At 39.1% G+C, this 23,589-nt stretch overlaps 1 protein-coding gene across 1 annotated transcript in view; it reads left to right on the top strand.

The window, feature by feature from the left end:
* Nucleotides 1-23,589, top strand: part of LOC126374855 (nephrin-like) — a 153,474-nt gene that overhangs the window by 75,727 nt on the left and 54,158 nt on the right. Inside the window, exon 3 of the mRNA XM_050021613.1 lies at nucleotides 14,009-14,132. Within this exon, the coding sequence (XP_049877570.1) occupies nucleotides 14,009-14,132 (124 nt within the window). The remainder of the gene's footprint in view (nucleotides 1-14,008; nucleotides 14,133-23,589) is intronic.

The raw sequence follows: 23,589 nt of genomic DNA, 5'->3' as shown, positions 1-23,589 counted from the left end.
TAGGTATTATAAGCTTTGTGCAAATGTTTGGTAGGGTTTTGCGTTTTGATTTATGACTTCAGAATCTGTCCAATAAAAAGTAAGATATAATATTTTGTTGAATACAATGTTAGAATCTTAATCTATACCAGCCTCTGTGGTCCAGTAATTTGAGCATTAAGCTCACGATCTGAAGGTCCCAGGTTCAAATCCCGGTGGGCATAAATCACAAAAAATATTTTGTGATCCCTAGTTTGGTTAGTAAGTTGCAGGCTGATCACCTGATTGTCCGAAAGTAAGATGATCCGTGCTTCGAAAGGTTACTACTTACTGATGTAAGTTAGTAGTCGTTGCATGAACCATGTCAGGGGCCTATGGCGGTTCAAGAGTAACCCTGACACCAGGGTTGATGTGGTTACTAATCCAGCTCACAGCCCACACGACAGAAAAAGATCTTAATTCTGAAGTCGGCGCAAATAGAAAGACGGTAAAGACTAATTCTAACAAATTACATATATACGTACGGGTCAAATTGATAACATCCTTCTTTTTTGAAGTCGGTTAATAACACACACCTTATAATATTTTGGACGGACAAATGGGGAGCGCAATTCTCTACTAGACCGTTTTCTTTTTCTTTTAATCAATCTACTTCCCACTGAAATCAACGTTATGACTTTGAAAGTTTATTTTATTAATTTGAATCTGAATAAGATTCTGATGTGTGATAAGACAGAGATGTGGTGTAAAAGACGATATAGTGACTAAGATTGAGAAGGGAATGTTAGGTTGGTTTGGACACGTAGAGCGGATGAAGGATAATAGAATTGCAAAAGCGGTATATAAAGCAAAAGTTGATGGTAGGACTGAAAGAAGGAAGACCGAGTAGGACTTACGATGACCAAATTGGAGATGTCCTTAGAAAAGGTTTAATACGATCTTCTGAACCGTCGTGCGTGTATGAAGCGATTGATGAATGTGGAGGAAGCAAGAGAAGTGTGTCAGGATCGAAGCAAATGGAATTCTGTAGTCTCTGCTTACCCCGGTGGGAAATAGGCGTGAGTTTATGTATGTGTATGTATGTATGTGAATCTGAATCTGAATGAAAGTTTATTTGGATCATAGATAATTGATGTCATGTGATGTCCAGGATCTGTATCCGATTAAAAGCAATATGCTCGATCCCTATTACATGGGGATTAAGCTTGATCTGTTGGCAGAGAAAAGGACCAGGCGACACGATAGTGGTGCTAATTCCTGTAAATACCATCTAATTTTATTTTAGGTTATATCTGTCATTTTCTTATCCGCCGAAAAGGAAAGGGACGGGTAATCGACAAGCATAAAATTTATGGAACACACGTCAATTTTAAGCACAAATCTAAAACAACCGTCTAAAAATTCGCCCGGGTTATTCATTTTTTTACTCATTCTTCCTAAAATTAAGAGCTGTCAATCATCCGTCCCTTTCCTTTTCGGCGGATAAGAAAATGACAGGTATAACTTAAAGTAAAATTAAGAGATGTCTGCAGGAATCGGGGCCATTGGCACGGTACCTCTTACCACTGAGAACATCTGCAGAGCGCGTGAAATCCGCATTATGAAAAAAACTGCCACATAAACACTGTATAAGTCACATGGAAAAGTTGTATGAGGCCTAATGGTGATGAAACATGGCTGGTGAGGAATGGGTGTTGTACTATACATCTTTGCGGGAATACAGGCGTAATGTTATACGTACTATTAATTTAACATCAAAATATGAGCTAAAAAAGAAAACAAAACAAAGAGTGGGGATACAAGCGAAGATTAGCTATGTTACCTCCCACTGTTGGGTACAGGCCTCCACTCAATCAATAAGCTACTGCTTTAGTGCGGGTTACCTACAATACATATTTTTTTAGTAAAAGTTTTTTAAATTACGTTTGTTTTTATAGCACTAACGCGTGCTTAGATAAATCTGTGTGTGTGACGTCTGACACCATACGATTCAAGTCTAAACTTCATATGTTCGGGGGGGGGGGGGGGGGGGGTTGAGGTAAACCACCTTGTTCTATGGTAATGGTTAACAGTTTTTTTTCTCATAACTCAAACTCCCATAGATACTTTCGCCCTCCCAGTCCAAAAGTCGTTTAGAATGACACGGCATTCCATCACTGATGAGTACATCGCCTCGATTAAGATTTAATTGCTCACTGCGGTCGTGATGTGACTCTGTGCTAACTCGTGCGCGCACACATTACCAGAAAAATGTTTGAAGAATGCCATTCGACGGTAAAACGGCGCGTACGGCGAGAATCCGGGGTATTACGCTTTAGGATTGCGTGTGCGTAGGATTTTTGTTTTTATGTCTTCACTTGTAGTGTGAAGAATACAGGTATTTATAGCTACACCACGCCACCAGAGAAACTGGAGGAGGTCTGTACCCAGCAGTGCGACGTATATAAATTATGTATTTCATATTTATGTACGATAAGTTGATAAAGTCAAATCAGTTTCTTGCAAAGTAATAAATTAACTAGTTGCACTTAAAACCTCCTGGTTACATGTCTTTTCTGTAATAGACCAAAAACACCTACAATAATATAAATTTTATTATTATGACAACTAATGGTTCATAATTTCACCACTGTTTACAAATATTTCGCTGGGCTCAGTGACTGCACTTTTGCTCTTTGATTGTACATTAGGTCGCGTTATAGTGAGAGCCACGAAAGCGTCTTCTTGAAACATCACATTCGGATGTGTTATACAGGCTAGTTTAAATCATACGTAAATATTTGTGGTCTCAATTTTAACCCGGGATGAAATTGTCTATCCCCCTAGAATTATTCCATTTTTCACAGGGTCCGTTTACCTAACCCCGAAACGAAATTAAGTGCACGAAATTAATTGTTGAATAAAATCGTAATAATAAAAAGTCACTTTTGTGGTTTTCACTATAATCTTTATTAGCGAGGAGCTATATATAACTGGCTTTCTGTTTATATTTATTTATAAGTTGTTTACTATGTAATTGACAGCTGTTGCTCTTCTGAACATTAAATAAATAAATGAATAACATGTTGATATGTAATACTGATGAATCAGCTACCAGCAGCAACGATTATATCAATTAGGTATATGTAATCGGCATGTTAATGCCTTCCTTAGAACCACATATCGTGATCCTTCTAACGAAGTGTTCGAAGTGTCGTCAATTGTCCACATTCCTGATTCTTTACTTATCGCATGCGCTTATACCTACTCTCTTGAATCCGACCAAGCGGTGATTATCATCACCTCCCTAGCATTATCCTGGTTTTGACAGAGTCCGCTTTACCTAACCTGAAGATTAGACAGGTCCGGTGTTAATATAGACGTTACTCTTATAAAGGTTTAGGGAGTAATGAGTCAGAGCAGAATAAAAGGAATTGTGAAATGAAATGAGAATTTCGAAATTTAAAATGATTGGACGGTAAAAAGGAGAGGCCAGTATGTGCAGAGTTTGCACTCTGCTATAAAGTATTTAACGAGAATGAAAGAAGCGAAAGAAGTGTTTCAGGATCGTAGTAAGTGGAATTCCGAGATCTCTGTCTACCCCAGCGTGAAATGGGCATGGTCTTGTGTCATCATCATCAGCCCATTAACATCCCCACTGCTGGGGCACGGGCCTTCCCTATGGATGGATAGGGAGATCGGGCCTTAAACCATCACGCGGGCCCAGTGCAGATTGATGGTTATTAACGACTGCTAATGCAGCCGGGACCAACGGCTTAACGTGCCTTCCGAAGCACGGAGGAGCTCGAGATGAAAACTTTTTTTTTGTGGTCACCCATCCTATGACCGGCATTTGCGAAAGTTGCTTAACTTCAACAATCGCAGACCGAGCGCGTTTACCGCTGCGCCACCGAGCTCCTCATGCTCTTGTGTATGTGTATATAATCCTATACATATAATATGAAGAAGAAAACATTTTAATCCTGTGCAAATGTGATCTCCAAGAGCAACCAGCGAGCTGGGTGTCTGTCACTCGGCACATCTGATAACGCGGAAACACGCTATAAACGTTATTGCTATTAGGTACGCACTGCTACAGTACAGGCCGAGTTATGAGAGCCTGGTACTTTTTATTTGAGTAAGGGCCTATTTACATAAACAGCCTCCGTGGTCTAGTGGTTAGAGCGTTAGGCTCACGATCTGGAGGTCCGGGTTCGATTCCCGATGGGGACATTGTCGAAATCCCTTTGTGAGACTGTCCTTTGTTTGGTAAGGACTTTTAAGGCTTGAATCACCTGATTGTCCGAAAAAGTAAGATGATTCCATGCTTCGGAGGGCACGTTAAGCCGTTGGTCCCGGCTATTAGCCGTAAAAACACCTCCACCAACCCGCAGTGGAGCAGCGTAGTGGAGTATGCTCCATACCCCCTCCGGTTGATTGAGGGGAGGCCTTTGCCCAGCAGTAGGACGTATATAGGCAGTTTATGTTATGTAAGGGTCTATTTCAAACAAACTCCCATTTAGGCTAGTCAGTGGTACATCTACCTTTTTCTTTTTATGTATTTTATATTTGCCGCAAATGGCATTACTACTTGGCCGGACAAATGGGGAGCGCTATTGCATCCATCACTAAATGATTGTAATATTGCTTTCTTAGATGAACTGCTTCGATAACCCTCCTGATATTATAATTCGAATAAAACCGACGATATTGAGCCTACAGCTTTCGTGTTATAATAATAAACGTTCAGACTGAGACAGAGACAGACACTTTTGTCTTCTGGACCGAACTCCGATGATGTTTAGTGAAATAAAAGCAAATTAAAACACATAATAACGGGTTCTTACCGCGTTTAAAATGGGGATATGAGACTCCCGATATTTCGACACTGTTGCAAGTGCCATGATCACGGGATGACTGATGAGATTGGAGTGGGTCATATCCCCATTTTAAACGCGGTATGAACTCGTTATTATGTGTTTGAATTATGATAATAACCGCGTAAGCTAAAACAATGTTAATAAGCAAATGTCTAAAAAAATACCGACTAGTAAAGAAAATGTAACTCACAGGATTTTTCCGTAGACATTTTGTAGTCTTCTGCTTTTCTGCTTCTCCTGCTGCTCTTCTGCTTTCAGATTACCCCGGGGTAATCTGGTAGCTGTTGATGCACTTATTATAGGTTTTAAACTTATTAAAAGATTTGCAAAGATTTTTTGCAGAAGACGCGCACGATGGCGGCACGTTAACGCCGTCAACTTTTTCTTTTAAAGGCTGCGGGTAGGCGGATTTTTAAGTGGGAACCAAAGAGATTTTTTGGCCGGGAATCTTAGTCAGAGTGGATTCAAGATAAAATTAAATCAAAATTAAAAATCTTAGCCAGTCTTTTATTTCTAGATATTAGTATTTATTTTCCCCACTTATTTTTTTTATTTTATGTTCGAGATAAGAAACAGATAATTTGCAAAAACGCATTCTATTTTAATTACATTTTTTTACTTGTTTTATTGTATTACTTACTGAGTTTTTTTACATTTTGAGAATTGCGGCAAACATATTATTCCTGTAAGTACTTATACTACTTTTTATGTTTTTTATGAGTTTCTTTATGTTTTTTGATTCAAACTAAAACTATTTAGTAAGTGTTTGCGTATAGAATAATCCTGATATCTAAGAATATTTTTATAGTTTCATTCTCTTTTAAATTGCGCCACAACATTAGCTGCTATCTGTAATTTGTGTTACGGTCCATTAATGGGAGAAGACGAGCGAAAAACTCGGTGGCGCCGCTGGATTACAGCTGCGTACATACACACACTAATACATACATCACACAATATTACATATTAATTTGTAATAATATTGTTCACATAACATCAAAGTATAGCTAAGCTAAAATTAAGTAAAAAAGCTAATTAGGTAGGCAATTTGGGCAGTTTCCAAAGATAAAATATGAAAGTCTGATTACTAAATAAAGACAGATCTAAATGTGACACAAAACGTTTTCTTTTTTCTATTTAACTTATTTAAGAATTTTAATAAAGAAAAATGTAAAAATAAGTGCGGAAGTTTGTGATCCCTAGTTTGGTTAGGTCTTTACAGGTTGATCACCTGATTGTCCAAAAAGTAAAAAGATCCGTGCTTCGGAAGGCACGTTAAGCCGTTGATCCCGGTTATTACTTACTGATGTATGTATATAGTCGTTACATGAGTCATGTCAGGGGCCGTTGGCGGCTCAGTAATAACCCTGACACCAGGGTTGGTGGGGTTGGTAATTCACCTCACAATCCACACGATAGAAGAAGAAGAGTGCGGAAGTCACTTTTTATGACGTCACAAGTTGCTTCGTCATACAAACTCCATAGTAATTTCGTGTTTTGACGTTTAGTAAAAAGTAAGTAATTTGACTAGTTGGAAACTACCCTATTATCAAATGCTCTTTGATGCAAGCCCAGAACCGAGGATCGCACCTGCTCTCCCAGTTAGACAACCAAGAAGGTGACACCATCAATTTCATAAATGCATTAAAAATTTAAGGGCTAGGCTCTTGTCGGTGGAGTTTAAAAAAACTTAAAGCTTTAGAGCTCTGGTGCTGGAGACAGAAGAAAAAGAAAACAAATAAAGAAGTTCTGACCCCGCGGCACAGCTGCCGCGCGCACGCGTCGCAACATATCGTGAGCTTCGACTAATAGCCGTGCGACGTTTATCTGTGTAGATAGTGTCCGCTTCGTCTATTGGTTGACGTCCTCGATATAATTCGCACTGTGCGCGGCGCGGTTGTTGTGCCGAGGAGTCTGGGGATAGTACAATAGAACTCACAGATGTACCCACTGCTAGACTTGTCTACTTCAGCTACTTCCACAGCGTAATGTCTTACGGTATTTTATTGTGGGGTCGAGCCGCTGATGTAGAAACTATTTTCATCATTCAAAAAAGGGCAGTTCGCGCTATTTATAATCTGCGTTGTCGGGACTCTTTAAGGGAGCTGTTTAAAGAAATAAATATACTGACGGTCGCAAGTCAATATATTTATGAAAACATTATGTATGTGCGTAAGAATGTATCTCTCCTTCCGAGAAACTGTGAAAGGCATACTTACAATACAAGGAATAAAAATAAAATTGTTGTTCAAAATTCTAGATTAAGTAAATTAAATTAATCTTTGTTGGGGTTATGTATACGTTTTTACAATAAAATACCAGATAATATTTTAAATTTGTCAGAGAATAAATTTAAAGCTCACGTGAAGCTTACTTTATGTAAAAAAGCTTATTATATGATTAATGATTACCTAAATGATAAACATGTCTTGTATTAAATGTGTTCCTCTAGTTATTAAATAACTTGTAATGTACCCTCATTGATTTAAAAGATGTGTTGCTGTTGCAGTTTCTTGTCATTTCTTCTCCTCAGCCATAACACCTTGCGAAATGACGTAAATTCAAAATGTTACATTGACCTTCAACAAGTTTATCCATGATAATTACGTTGAATAAATGATTCTGATTCTGATTTCTGAACAACAATTGAAAACAGACGGGGTAAAATGTTTGGACACCTAGTCCTTCACGATAATTTGATCTAAGTTATATTAGAATGCCAAATAGAGGGCAAACAGTGTAGACAAAAGCCAAGATGAAGTTACTTAGACCAGATAAAAGAAGAGGCCGAGACGTCTCGTCATAGAAATGAAGAAACTTACAAAGGATGGATTTCATTTGACCAGGCTGTATGGCTATGTTCCTTTGCCTGCTCCTTCTCGGGGCAAATTTAACCAAAAAAAAAAATAATCTATGGTGTCACACAAAACCACAGATACCGGCTTTTTGGCGGGAAACGGGAACGGGACAGTTGCTTTCTTCATTGAATAATCTAAATAATTAATACGAAGTGGTGTTTTGTGGTTGATGATCGCATTAAGTTAGTCGGAAGACATTCGCGAGTGTTATTATATTGGAGTATTCAATAAACAAAGTGTATCTGCCTATTTTCGCTTCGTGTCAAGAAGCCGCTTCATAACTCGAAAGTTTATGCGGACTTTCGAGTTAATTCGTTTGGGGTTCGGAGTAGGAGTCTACTCCGAGGGTGGGGGCTTAGGTTTCATCATCATCACCTTTCATCATTTCATTAATCATCAAGAAAAAAAAATACGTAAGACATGGCTGTATGGGCATAGTTCCCTTTGCCTTACCCATCGGGGAAACCAACAAACCACAGATACCACGGTGACTTATTAAAAATAAATTAAGAAATAAGAACATTTACACATAGGTATAAAATGTTAATAGTTTAAATCTATGTAAAATTTATCTATTTTCACTTAGGTATATTTTATTTTACTTTTTTGCGCGCTACACTGCAGCTGTACAAGTGTACTAAATCCTCTGTCGAAGATAGTCTATAAGAGATCGCTCTTAGCAATAAGACCGCTTTTTCCCACCTTAGAGTAAGCTTTTTCCTGTAATTGTACATTTGTGCGTAATAAAGTGTTTCCATATCTCGGGCGTGTGGAGTCCCGCGGACTTTTGGAAGGTGTGCGTGGAGCTGAAGCCAACACGTGGAGGCCCCTTAAGACAATTTACTTAATCTAAATGTGGTGTGACACCAACCGGCGATACTCCCTGTATGCACTATGGGAGTGAACCCAAAGACAATCCCTGGTTCGTGTAGGACTATTGCAGATTATGGGAACAAAGGGAACTGGACAATTGGGTTGGGGGTTAGTGGACCGAGATACTGGGGCTATGGGGGACTATGGCGCCTGCTCGACCAATGTTAATAAGAAAGATACAATTGTTATTATTATGGGGCGCGGGTCGACTGCTTCCACACCACAATGCGTAAACGAGGCACATCATTGACTCGTAGGATCCGCGCCAGCCCCAACAGTATCCTGAGCATGATTGTAAGTAGGCTGAACTGTCCGTACATGACTCATTGCTCCATGAGTCACTTGTACAAGAGCAGTAAATAAATGTCATATTTTTATTTCAATTTTATCGTATATGTGTGTGTCATCATCGTCGTGGAGATCCTTGGGGGAGGCCTATTCCCAGCAGTGGGCGTCGTACGGCTGATGATGATGATGATGATGATGTGTGTGTATTGTGCATCTATGTAATACTAATATTAGTGAGTAAGAAATCATTGTTACTAACAACCTGGGTCCAAGTTTCCCGTAATAAAAATAATTTTATTTTATTTTTTATTTATTATTAGGAACTTTTGTATTGAACCTTTTTATTTATTATCATTATTATTATAACAGCCTCTGTGGTCTAGTGGTTAGAGCGTTAGGCTCACGATCTGGAGATCCGGGTTCGATTCCCGATGGGGACATTGTCGAAATCACTTTGTGAGACTGTCCATTGTTTGGTAAGGACTTTTCAGGCTTGAATCACCTGGTTGACCGAAAAAGTAAGATGATTCCGTGCTTCGGAGGACGCAGTGGAGCAGCGTGGTGGAGTATGCTCCATACCCCTTCCGATTGATTGAGGGGAGGCCTGTGCCCAGCAGTGGGACGTATATAGGCAGTTTATGATTTATGATTAGGAACCATGACTTTATGCACCTTTAAAGAATTAAGAAACTACAGATCTGAACGCCTACTGCGCAATCGCATTGTGTCATCCATTCAAAGCTTCCATTTGATGCGGCATGCCTTTGTCTTCCCTCTTAGTTTCGCGTTCCTCCTGTATATATTAAACCTTTGTAGACAACGGTGTCTTGTATTACGAGATTCTTGTAGTATGCAGCATTCAACATTCTATTTGCAAACATACGTAAAGTCAAATACAAGCGCAAATATTAAAGCATTATTTTTTTTGCAGATTTAAATATTAAATGCTTCGATACCTCTATATTTTTATTAATAGCTGTGTTGATAACTACACAGATTAAAAAAAAAACGTCTAAGACACTGTGCCGAGGTTTTTCTTCCAGCTACTTTCCTGAGCTACACAGGTTGTGAGAAGCTGCAGTAGTTTTAAGCGGATAAGACGTTCGTTACGTAAAAAAAGTGTAACTATGTTACCTACTGAATAAAGATGTTATAAAATTTTGAATTTTCAGTTTGGCTATTTTATTTAACTAGTATAAATTTAACAGCCTTCGTGGTCTAGTGGTTAGAGCGTTAACCTCACGATCTGGAGGTCCGGGTTTGATTCTCGATGGGGACATTGTCGAAATCACTTTGTGAGACTGTCCTTTGTTTGGTAAGGATTTTTCAGGCTTGAATCACCTGATTGTCTGAAAAATAAGTTGATTCCGTGCTTCGGAGTGCACGTTAAGCCGTTGGTCTCGGCTATTAGCCGTAAAAATACCTCCAGCAACCCGCAATGGAGCAGCGTGGTGGAGTATGCTCCATACCCCCTCCGGTTGATTGAGGGGAGGCCTGTGTCCAGCAGTGAGACATATATAGGCTATTTATGTTATGTTATTTGTATAATTTTATAATAATTAGATCCCTTTGTTGGTTTTCACGACATCCTTCATGTGGGTTGTGAGGTGGAATACCAACCTCATCAAACTTGGTGTCAGGGTTATTATTGATCCGCCAAAGGCCCATGACATGGCTCATGTAACGACTACTTACTTACATCATCAAGTAGTAACCGGGACCAACGGCTTAACGTGCCTTCCGAAGCACGGATCATCTTACTTTTTGGACAATCAGTTGATCAGCCTGTAATGTCCTAAACAGACTAGGGATCACAAAGTGATTTTTGTGCTATGTCCCCACCGGGATTCGAACCCGGGACCTCCGGATCGTGAGCCCAACGCTCAACCACTGGACCACGGAGGCCGCTAACCCACCTGATGAAATCCACATAGTAGATAGGTACATTGTTCTTCTTCTCTTAAAGGTTCTAAGGTCGATGGTCAACCTCGCCCGTCGATGCATTATTGGGCCGCCAACCAAAGCCCTTTGACATAGTGCACGTAACGACTACGTACTTACTTAAGTAAATTGTTTACGAATTTGTAAACTTACCTACGTAGTGTGTTCAGCTATCCAGTTTCTTCGTCTGTTCAGGAAAACTGTAATAAGAATAAAGATTGGTTTATGTCTGTAATGATCAGTAGGGCAAAACTAAAATTATCATGGTCATTTCATCAATACTGATGATATTATTATGTTGTTTTGTCGATTAGTGCTAATATGGGAACCCAAGCAAGTCATGTTGTACATTGTTTCAAGTTTACGCGGTTATTATCATAATTAAAACACATAATAACGGGTTCTTACCGCGTTTAAAATAGGGATATGAGATCTACCTACTCCACTCCAATCTCATCAGTCATCCCGTGATCATGGCACTTGCAACAGTATCGAAATATCGGGAGTCTCATAACCCTATTTTAAACGCGGTAAGAACCCGTTATTATGTGTTTTAATTAAGTCATGTTGTTCTGTCAAAATACGAACAAAATCAAATTAATCGACGATTTCGACAAAATTTATTGAATCGATCGATAATTTTATCACGTTGCGCATGTTAGCCCTGCAGGAGAGTCCTATACTAATTTTTATCATCATTTTCACAGGGTCTGCTTACCTAACCTAAAGATTTGAAAGGTCCGGTTTTTCATATCCTAATTTATATAATCTGGAGAAACCGATAGAACTTTCGAATTTGTATTTGAAATTACATATCAAACACTAAATCAAGAAATCTTCGAAATTCAAATTTTATCGCATTTTTTCCTTTAAACCCATGTTTCAAACAATTTCATGCTCATCCATCTTTGTGGATCTCAATATTCTCAATTTTATCCAGCCATGGGAAAAATAAAAGACAAAAATTTCAATTTAAACCGAAAGCCAATATCCAATCATCAGTGTCGGCGTCGCGACGGGAAACAAAGAGAATTTTCAATTACCCGAAAACACAATTTTGGAATAATCAAAGATCCATAGAAGTTGGACCTGGTAATGCGTTGTAATAACGACATCTCGGCGAGTGTCGGCTCAAAGACGGACTGTGGGGCTACGAAATACCTACTTATCTACTCGTATGCGGAATTCTTCTGGGGTCTTAATTTAAATTGTAAATTTTTACTGTAAATTACCCACTGAATAAATAAATTTTGAAGTTTGATTCTTTAATGCATTGAATGTCCTTAGAAACTTGCAGTACGATCTACTCTGAACCGGCGTGCGTGTATGAAACGATTGATGAATGTGGAGGAAGCAAGAGAAGTGTGTCAGGATGGAAGAAAATGGAATTCCGTAGTCGGGTGGGTAATAGGCGTGAGTTTATGTTTGTATGTATGTATTTTTAATGCATTGTTCAACAGCCTAAACAGCTAAAGTGAGGGAACACATAATATGCTCCATTTCCGGCCAATATGAGGCAAATCTACATGAGTTATGTCAAAAACATAAATTTCATCGTTAGAATACAGGTTCAAATTCAGACCGGGCTGTAACCACTGAACCCGAATTTGTTTTCAAATGAGAAATAAGTGACATCTCGAAAGTTCGTAAGGTATGCCCGAGAAAACATGATGGACCATATTTATGGGCCGGCTGATCAACTTGAAAAGATGAATGGAGTTTTTGAAGTGATAAACAAAAGCCAACCATATTATAATGAAGTCGCAAAATGTTTTCTTATCATGTTTCGTGGCCACCCCATCCTTCAAAGGAAAATCGGGAGATCAAAGCTCCCGAAACGTGTGAATCGAGTTAGTAGGGGCAGAGTAGGGGGAGGGACAAAAGCTTTGAGGCGTCATTAAATCCAAGCTTTTTCTGTGTTAATGTGACTCCAGGACCGGACAATACGTTTCGAGAATTTCTCCTTTTTATACCTACGAGAGTTGAATTTTTCCACAGAGCCATCCGATGATTCCTTTTGAAAAACTCTCTTTATCTTTTGAATATGATTTCGAAAATAATGAGACAGCCGTCTTTTTGTTCATGCCGATAGATTAAAGGGGAACTTTTGACGTTTATGAAAATGTTTTGTTCTCTGTGAGTGTTCATTTGAAGCTGTTCGGAAGACAAGTGGAAGTTGAAACAAGATATCGAGTTTATGCGTTGCATTTTTCTACAATACTGTATTACATATATATATCAACTTAGGTATTATTCATACTTTATCTGTATTAATGTAAAAGAAAGCAAGAAAAAAATACCACTGCTTTGTTAGGGCTGTAATTCTTCACCGGTGATGGTCGCTATACAATTCATATTATTAAAATGTATACATATGGCAGTAAACGCAACGCTTTGGCAACAAAGCCATTTTTCGATTATACGTACTAACGTTTATAATATCGAGTCGTTATCGAGCCGAGGTAGCCTAGTTGGTAAAACGCTTGCCTGGTCGCAGGTTCGAAACCAGCTCAAGCCTAAACCAATGATTGTCGAATATGTTTTCTAATGAATGTTTAGATCATAAATTATTATCACGTGCTCAGCGGTGAAGGAAAACATCGTGAGGTGGTTACCTCATACCCGAGAAATGCATTTTCGGAGGTATGTGACCTGACCTGTATTGGGCTGGTTTTCTCTTCGCGGGTTGGAAGTTCAGACAGGCAGTCGCTTCTGTAAACAACCGGACCTGTCAAATCTTCAGGATATGACCCTGAAAAAAGGGATAATGCTAGGGAGATGACTATATTTTTGACATGGCTTATGTAACGATTACATACGTACCGGTCCAGGCTACTGTATACTCCATAATTCGGAGGGCCTGCACTGCATATGATAATCATTTAAGATCGAAACACCAATTTTAAAATAAATTAAAAACACATCGGTTTAGACCTTTCGAACTAGAGTACCACTGTTCCACACATACACATAAACCCACGCTTATTTCCCATCGGGGTAAGGAGACTGGTATTCCATTTGTGTCGATCCTTACACACTTCCCTTGCTTCCTCTACATTCATCAATCTTTTCATTTACGTACTTCAGCGTAAAACTTTTCTAAGGACATCTCCAATTTGGTCAATGTACGTCCTTCTAGGTCTTCCTCCGCCAGCCCGCAACGGCTCGACCTTTTGCTGATCGTACTTATAATTGAATTACCTCTTTCAGAAGTGATCCAAGTGTGGTCAGCGCCGGGGTCCACCACCCGTCTACCGTGCGACCTGGCGGCTCCGGCCAGAGATGTCGCCATGATGCTCTGGTTCAAAGATAGTGACAGGATGCCCATATACACGTAAGTTGCATTTATTATTTTGTTTGGGTTCTCTGCTGGATTTCGAACGAATAAAAATAGAATGCGTTCAGCCCTCGTGCCACGGCAACCGTGTCGCGCGTGGCGAGATATATACCTTTTACCAATAGCCGAACGTCGTCTATCCACGTAGATAGCATTCGCTGTGTCTATTGGTCGAAGCCCTCGATACAATTCGCGCCTTGCTGCTGCTTATCTTCCCGGGAAAGTAAAAAAACAACAAACGGATTGTATCCTTTCTAGCATGATGGACCAATGGATATATAGACATTGACATTTCATTTTGTTTGCATTGCGCACCTACTTTTGATATGCGCAAATGTCAAATTGTAATATTACTTTTTAGATGAATCGGTTTGATAGCTCTGGGGGGTTAAAAAGGCTACTTTTAGGAGCTATCGATGTAACAACAATTTAACATTCAACAATAGTTGTTTCCACGTCCGCTTCCTTACATTTCTGCCACCTGCGATGTACAGTCATGAGCAATAACATATACCCACTTTAGAACCCTGTCGCACTATGATATTTGACATTTAATGAGACTTACGGTTTCTCCTCCGTGCTTCGGAACGCACGTTAAGCCGTTGGTCCCGGCTGCATTAGCAGTCGTTAATAACCATCAATCCGCACAGGGCCCGCGTGATGGTTTAAGGCCCGATCTCCCTATCCATCCATAGGGAAGGCCCGTGCCCCAGCAGTGGGGACGTTAATGGGCTGATGATGATGATGATGACGGTTTCATTTGTCAAAAAAGATAATGTGACGTGGTATCAAAGTGTATACATATTAGTACTCGTGACCGTACAGCCGTGTGGCGTGCGGTGCTCATCCATTGTCCCGGGATTACGCCATTCATAGCAAGACAATAGACGCCTGCTGACGTCACTAGGACGATCTTAAGCCGCAGATGCCATTTCGGTAGATATTTATATTGTGGATCAAAGATTTCGGACAATGTACGCAATTAAGTAGTTCCTGAGGTCAATATATCATGAAATGTTAACAATCAAATTGCTATTATACAAGTCTAAAACTATTAAAATCACTTTTTTATTTAAAAAAAGACAGCTCTATGAAGTTTTGGTACTTAGTTCATCTTGCGATGGATGTACCTCTGACTACCCCAATGGGATATAGTTGGGAGTTTGTTTAGTTTTATATGTTTTATTTAGTAATTTGAATTGAAAAACTCAACATTATTTTCGATATTTTATCACTTACACTCACTTTAAAGAAAAAAACGTCACAGTGTACTGCGGCGAAGCAAAAACGAGGGTTATGTGTTTGATCGTTATGTAAATACCTACCTATACGAGTATGTGTATGCATGTCTGTTCCCGCCTTCTAAACCACATGTCACTAGAAGCGTATTGATTGTCCGGTGGTTGTAGGCTATGTTATGCAGAATTTAATTTGGCGCTCTCAGGACAGAAACTGAGGACGAGAAAACATTATTTTCCAATAGCATTGATTTTTTATATTTCAAATATATAGTTAAAACACATAATAACGGGTTCTTACCGAGTTTAAATGAGGGATATGACTCCCGATATTTTTATTTATTTATTTGTTTTAAACGCGGTAAGAACCCGTTATTATGTGTTTTTATTATGAATAACCGCGTAAACCTAAAACAATGTTCAAATATATATGTACACAATATAACTAACTATTACCAGCGTGTTTGCTTGTATTTATTTACTCGATTATTACGTTGAACTGATAACGTAACTGCTCAGATATGTTCCGTATAGATTTCCCATTCAAATTCGCGGTATTTGTTTCGTGACACGTGCCCACGCATTGCAATGTCATGTATACCTATAATGTATTTAACCCGTATAGAAAACTTTTATGTATGTCAAACCATTACAAACGAGGAGAATAAACTCGCAAATGCGCTCGCTGCGTCAGCTACATAGTCTACGTGAAATACAACTTCAAATAAAAAGTGACGTCATCTCAAAAAAGCGTACATTCTGCACCAACTTTTAGTTCCAACATATTACAGCGGCGTCAACGACGTCTAAAACAAACGCGCAATAGTGATGTGACGTTTTGTAAATTATTACATTGGCGTTGAAACGAATTTTCACTCACATTCCCGAGAAATGCATTTTCGGATGTGACCTAACCTGTATTGGGCTGGTTTTCCCTTCGCGGGTTGGAAGGTCAGACAGACAGTCGTTTCTGTAAAAAACCGGCCCAGTCAAATCTTTACGCAAGGTAAGCGGACACAGTGAAAAACGGGACAATGCTAGAGATGATGGTTGAGACGAATTTTCATGTTTTTCACAGAAAATCACAGAAATTATTGAAGTCATAGCATAACATAGCATCACGCCCATATTCCCAAAGGGGTAGACAGAGGTGTAATAGCCAGCTATGTTTAAGTCCCATCTAATACGGGGCGAGTTTATTGCCATCCAGCCACAACTCTTGGAATCCACCAAACATGAATTGAAATTCTATATTGCAATATTATGAACCTTATGATGACAAGCGAGCCTGTTGCTTGTATGGTCAGTCCATAATGTTGGCGTGAACAACCTGTTATTTGCAAGAAATGTCCAGAACATTCCATACAAAGATTTCATTCTTACCGTGGGTCGCCTAACTCGTAACTGCGAGCGAAAATGGGCTTTACACCTTAGCAGCTAAGATCCAGAGGGGGTGAGGTAAAACTAGCAACGATTTGGTGCGGGGACCGTTCTTTACGAAGTGCTATTCTTTATTCTATGCCCAGTATTTTACATCAATTTCTTCACTCGCAATCCAGCAAAGAAGCAAAGAATTTCTTTGTTGCACTCGATTCTATTAACGATTTCATTCGCATTCAATCGAATAGGGATGATAACATCACCAGTAAGCATGTCGGCGAAACGATCCCACCAACAATTTTCGTTTACAAACGTATTTTTGCTGCGGTTCATTTGGTTAATGGAATAGAGGCATTCCGCTGATTGGGCCTTGGGAGGAACTGTCTTGGCGATCGAGGTTCGGGAGATAGTTAAAGAGATAGAGGGAGAATGTAGTTTTGTTAAGGAATCTTATTGGAAAGGTTGAGAAACATTTCGTGCTATTGTTAATATATAAAGGTGCTCCCTCACTAGGAGCATTCGCATGTAATGTTACATACAGATTTGAGCCCCACATCAGTGAAGGAGGAGAATCGCTAATAAGCAGATATGCAGTCATCATCATCATCATCAGCCCATTAACGTCCCCACTGCTGGGGCACGGGCCTTCCCTATGGATGAATAGGGAGATCGGGCCTTAAACCACCACGCGGGCCCAGTGCGGATTGGTGGTTATTAACGACTGCTAATGCAGCCGGGACCAACGGCTTAACGTGCCGCGTAACGTTGATATGCAGTATTGTAACGTAATTCTCAAAATCTAATCATAATTATTACATTACCGGTGTCTTAACTGTACATTGTCGTAGTTAGACTTACAGGAAATTATGTAGGAAAGTGAGAATACTGTGGAAGGATAATAAATGGGAATATTATTGTTTATGGTATGAATGGAGGATGGTTAATGAATGGGACGTAAGGCAGATTTAAAAAGTAAGAAAGGAAGTCTATGGTGGGATGTCGGTCAGGGTTAGAGGATAAGGGAAGAAGCTTTTTTTTGTTAAAATTAATTAAAATAGAAGGAGTAAAGATATTTAAAATATTCCGTTTTATTTCTTTATCCCACAGGTATACCTATTTTTTATAAAATTTAGACAAATATTAGAGTTATTTACCTACATACAAAAACTCACGCCTATTTCTCACCGAGGTAAGCAGAGACTATGGAATTGTATTCGCACAGACTTGACATACTTCTTGTTTCCTAATTCATCAATCGTTTCATACACGCGCGTCGGTTCATAGTAGGTTGTACTAAACCTTTTTTAATTAAGGCTTTCTTCAGTTTCTTCTTTCTTCGTCCTTCCAGATCTTTCTCTGCCAGCTCTACCTACAACATACATACACATACATAAACTCACGCCTATTTCCCACCGGGGTAAGTAGAGACTATAGAATTCCATTTGCTTCGATCCTGACACACTTCTCTTGCTTCCTCCACATTCATCAATCGCTACCTACAAACTTCGCCTTATATGTAATCCTATTACCATTCATCCGTTCTACGTGTCCAACTTATAATTAGAGTCATTTATAAACATTTATTGTGATATCCTTTTAATTATTAAATTGACCCACTAGGGTCGATTAATTCTTTCAAATATTTTTCCTCTCAGACAACGTCCTGAGCCGAGGTTCGCGGCCAACTGGGCACCCTCAGGCCTGTTGTCTTAAACGTTGTACCGGGTGAGAGCCTTCAGCGTTCCTCATTTGTCCGGCCAAGTAGTTAATGCCATCTGCGGCAAATCTACAATAAGTCACGTCAAAAAAAATACTAGCAGAATTAAGCATTTTACCTACTGGTACAAAATCAAGCGATTCAATTTATGAATCTGAACTGTATCGAAACTGAGCTTATTAACAAAGGATAAGTCTTCAGACCTATCAGAGCCAGTTACACACTACATAATTATTTAACGTGATCTCGTAACAATAGTTTAATTAACGACTGGTCATACAAACGCGCGCTTTAATACATCAGCCGTCGAACGTACAGATACGTCACACAACGTCACCGACACTTCACGCGTTCATTAATTACACATTTTGGGACGTTTGACGTTCAATTTCTCAATTCGATGACACGACAGTACTGTCGCAGAAGAAAGTTAAGTTCAATTATAAGTTTTGTAACTACTTGGCCGGACAAATGGGGAGCGCTGAGGCCTTCCACCTGGTACACAATTTAAGACAACGCGCCTGAGGGTGCCCAGTTGGGCGCGAACCTCGGCTCAGGGTGCTTCTGAGGGGATCATATTTGAAAGAATTTTTCGACCTAGTGGGTTGATAGTGATAAGCGCGGAATGAGAGAAGTCGTCGACTACGCCGGCGGGGTCGGTATCGAGGATTACTGTAATATAAGAGATGAATTTGTTTATATACTGTTGCTCTTTGCCCTATTAGATAGTGAAATTTACTAACGTTTTGTATCAGAAAATTAGATTAGGAAGTAGAATAGGTACACTTAATATAATAAAAAATAGTAGATGTAGGAATCTTTTCAGAACACCAATTCTGAATTATATAGGTACCGAATGACAAAACTACGAGGATAAAGAATAAGGAAATATCTCATTCCAAGAATAAAATAATAACAGAGAGTTATACAGGGAAACTTCGTTATTGAGAAATATGAAAGAACAGTGTCTTGTGTCTATTACAATCACTCCGTAAATGTGATTAAATAAGAAATGAAAATAATGCTTCTATTTACTTTTGTTGTGGACTGGATCTTTAGTCGATTCGAACTGCAAGCGGTTCGGTCCGCGCTGCGTATCGACTAAGACCTCTTTTTTATATGGGTCGATGAGGACTGCAGCGGGTTCGAATAGTCGAGATCGTGTTAACTTAAATTTGTTTGACTCTGTAGTCCTAATATAGTCCTAATCCAGCCCATTCCAAAAGATTCCTGAAGCGATTTTCACCACTCCAAACACAGCGATGCGAAACAACCAAAAAATAGCAGTAGTCGTTTCGACCTGCTAGCGTTTACGACCTCCGTGGTCCAGTGCTTCAGCGTTAAGCTCACGATCCGGAGGCCCCGGGTTCGAATCCCTGTGGGGACATATCGCAAAAATCACTTTGTGATCCCTAGTTTGGTTAGGATATTACACCAGGGTTAATAAGGTTGGTAATTCACCTCACAATCCACACGTTAGAAGAAGATGTTATTAACATATTTGTAATGAAATTCTCCAAAAGCAAGTCTTATAATGACGACTTTACTCAATACAATCGAGTGACAATCCTCCCCGACATCAGTATTGAGTAATCAATCAACGACTCACCCGCCATCTGAACACGAGATGTTTAACCAGTGATTAATTAAATCGCTCCATTCCTGCAACCGGCTACGTATAGACACGTCGCATGGTATTTACTAAATAGTTTGTAAATATTGAAATTTTGTCAATAACGTAGCTTGACAAAATTTTGAAAACAAAACACTCTCGATTGGGGTAGCCTTATTCGGAGGGGTAGCCACATGTACAATCAAAGAGAAAAAGTTCAGTCACTGAGCCCAGCGAATTATTTGTAAACAGTGGTGAAATTATGAACAATTAGTTGTCATCATTACAAAATTTATGTTTTTGTAGATGTTTTTGCTCTATTACAGAAACGACATGTAACCAGGAGGTTTAAATGCAACCAGTAATTTTAGACTTTTCAAGAAACTGATAGGACTTTTGCACCTTATCGTACATAAATATGAAATACATAACTTATATACATCGCACTGCTGAGTACAGATCTTTTCCAGTTTCTCTGGTGACCCGGATAGGATTTACGGGCGTGGAGTAGTTATAAATACCTGCACTCTTCACACTACGTTTTTGGTTAATTACAGAAACGACATGTAACCAGGAGTCTTTATTTAAACATCTCATGCAAAAGATCTCTTAGCTGTAAGTTAACTTTAAGTATCTTAAACATAACATCAAGCGAACTCCACTCCCACAGACAAACCGAGGAATTGGTTTTGTGGGTTTTTTATTGTACCCATATTTTCTGTATTTCTTATGAAAAATAAACATTTTACAATAAAAAAAAAAATATTACTTTTCAAGAAACTGATTGGACGTTTGCAGCTTATTGTACATCTATTCGCATGATGAACCAAGTACATACGATTAACCGAGCTATATTCGAAAAACGTGGTGACCATAGAGACAGCCAATCAGCTCGCGACACCAAACACTTCAGGTCCCCGATCCCGCCCCCGCCGGCGTGGTCGACGATTTCCCTCATTCAGCGCTTATCGCTATCGACCCACTAGGGTCGATTAATTCTTTCAAATATTTTTTCTCTCAGACGACGCCCTGAGCCGAGGTTCGCGCCCAACTGGGCACCCTCAGGCCTGTTGTCTTAAACGTTGTACCGGATGAGAGCCTTCAGCGCTCCCCATTTGTACGGCCAAGTAGTTAACACCATCTGCGGCAAATCTAACAATAAGTCACGTCAAAAAAAAACAACGTGGTGATCCGTATCGCCGTCTGCAATCGATAGCCAACTGTGAAACTAAAAATGGTGCGTAAAATAAATTAGTAAACCATTGGTGCAAGTCCGGTACTAATCCTCCCATTTGAGTTACCAAACAATTTGCATGCACTTAGTTTAATTTTTCAAGCTATGTTGTGGTAGTTTTTGACGACAAGAACGAATATTTCCTTATTTATTAGGTTTTTATTTATTTTATTTTTGGTTTTTATTTATTTATTTTTTTATTTAATAATAAATTGTTTTTACTTACAAAGCTCTTAATTTGACACTGATATGTCCTGAACCAAGGTTCGCGCGCAACTGGGGAGCCTCAGGCCTGTTGTCTTAAATTTTGTACCGGGTGAGAGCCCTCAGCGCTCCCCATTTGTCCGGCCAAGTAGTTAATGCCATCTGCGGCAAATCTACAATAAGTCACGTAAAAAAAATACACTGATACGGTAGTCAATACTGCGAAATACTAACAAGAGAGTTTTATATTATTATTGTGCCCACTATTATCCACTGTAATATTAATATAATACTTAATTATTGGTGGATAATTTGAATGTGAATATGTAATTCATAGTTACATTTTCAACACTACAAATTATTGCGTACCAATTTCATATTTTGTCATGATTCCTGGTAAATTATTATTTCACTTATTATGAGAATGTTACAATGTTCGAAAAATATAAATGAATTAATTTATGTAAAAGAGAATGCGGGTTCAAGTCCCATCCAAGTTACTTTTTTTTTATTTAATTTTCTCTTTGTGAGTTTTCATAAGCACGGTTCGGATTAATGAAATATTCTTATCATAATTACCTACTTTATCACAAACTACCGTTTGAGAACATAATACCTAACTTACTATGTTTAAGGAGAAAAAAACATAATAATTCTCCTTTACAAAATGGCCCTTCTGGTGCCTTACCCAAGTTGCAAATGATTATGACAAACGACAGCGACAGTGATGACATTTTCACGGAATCGACATGTCATTACCGATTGTCTCATTCACAACTTCACCAAGGCACTCGTTTAGATTTATTTAAGCCGCGCTTCTACTTGGCAACATTTGGCGCGCAACATATAGCACAAGATGTTGCCCAACATGTAGAAAGTTAACGTGGAACTTTTGTTTAACAACGTTGTCTGTCTACGCATCTAATACGCGTCCGTCGTCGACAACATGTCGCAAGAGGAACTACTGTTGTTGCGCGTCATGTCTCCACTCGACAACAATTGATGCTCAACTAACGATGCTCTTTAAGCCGTATTTCCACTTGGCAACATTTGGGGCATGATATTATTATGTTGCACAATATGTTGCCCAACATGTTGAAAGTTAGCGCGGAACTTTTGTTTAACAATACTCAGCTGTCTGCCTACGTATCTACTACACGTCTGTCGTCGACGATATGTCGCCAGAGGAACTACTGTTGTTGTCCGTCACGTCTCCACACGACAACAATTGAGCCTCAACTAACGATGATTCCTAAACCAACAACAAGACGAGCGACATGTTGCGCTTCAGCTGGCAACGTCGCTCGCTGTTGTGCAACGTTGTCGTACATGTTGAGTGTTACGTGTTGAGCGTTAGTTGTTGCCTAGCGGATACGAGGCTTCAAACCTAATGGTGCCAAATCAGACGCAATTTTAATTTTAGTTTGACGTAAGACTTACTCATAATAAGTAAAGGATAGCACTTTTTTTTCTTCCAAAATTGGCACTATTCTAACACAAGTAACTTTTTGTGTTGAAGTTGAAGTTTCGTATTGTATTCAGCACTGATTTTCCTAGCCCCTATTCTATGTTAGAGAGTCCCATGTATCATTCCAGGCACGTATACAGAACATTGCAATTTTTATAACGCAAACACGCAAATAGCCTCCAAATAGTGCAGGTTCACGCCACCTATACATATATCGCCTGGACAGAGGTTCTCAAACCTTTTTTTTCTGCGCCTCATCTCACTTTATTTTATAGTATTTTCTAGCGTTCGTAGTACCATACGTTGTTTCAATTCAAGATAGAGGTCTAATTCAGTGTCACCAATTTGTATTTTTGGTCATATTTTTTTATAAGTTTGCTTCAGATTTTATTGACAATGGTGGTAGAATTTTTATTGTTTTGTTGTTTTAGATTTCTGCCTGTCAAATACTAAATACCCGTCTCTTTCATTTCGGCAAATAAGAAAATGACACTAACTTAAAATAAAATTAGATGGTTTATACAGGAATCAGCATCAATAACTAATATAACTAAATAGCAGTTGGCACATAAATGAGATTAAATTTGTAATTGGAGGCCTG

Source organism: Pectinophora gossypiella, chromosome 18, assembly GCF_024362695.1.
Source record: "Pectinophora gossypiella chromosome 18, ilPecGoss1.1, whole genome shotgun sequence".
In the NCBI taxonomy this organism is placed as follows: Eukaryota; Metazoa; Arthropoda; class Insecta; order Lepidoptera; family Gelechiidae; genus Pectinophora; species Pectinophora gossypiella.
This window is presented reverse-complemented; position numbering and strand designations above follow the sequence as displayed.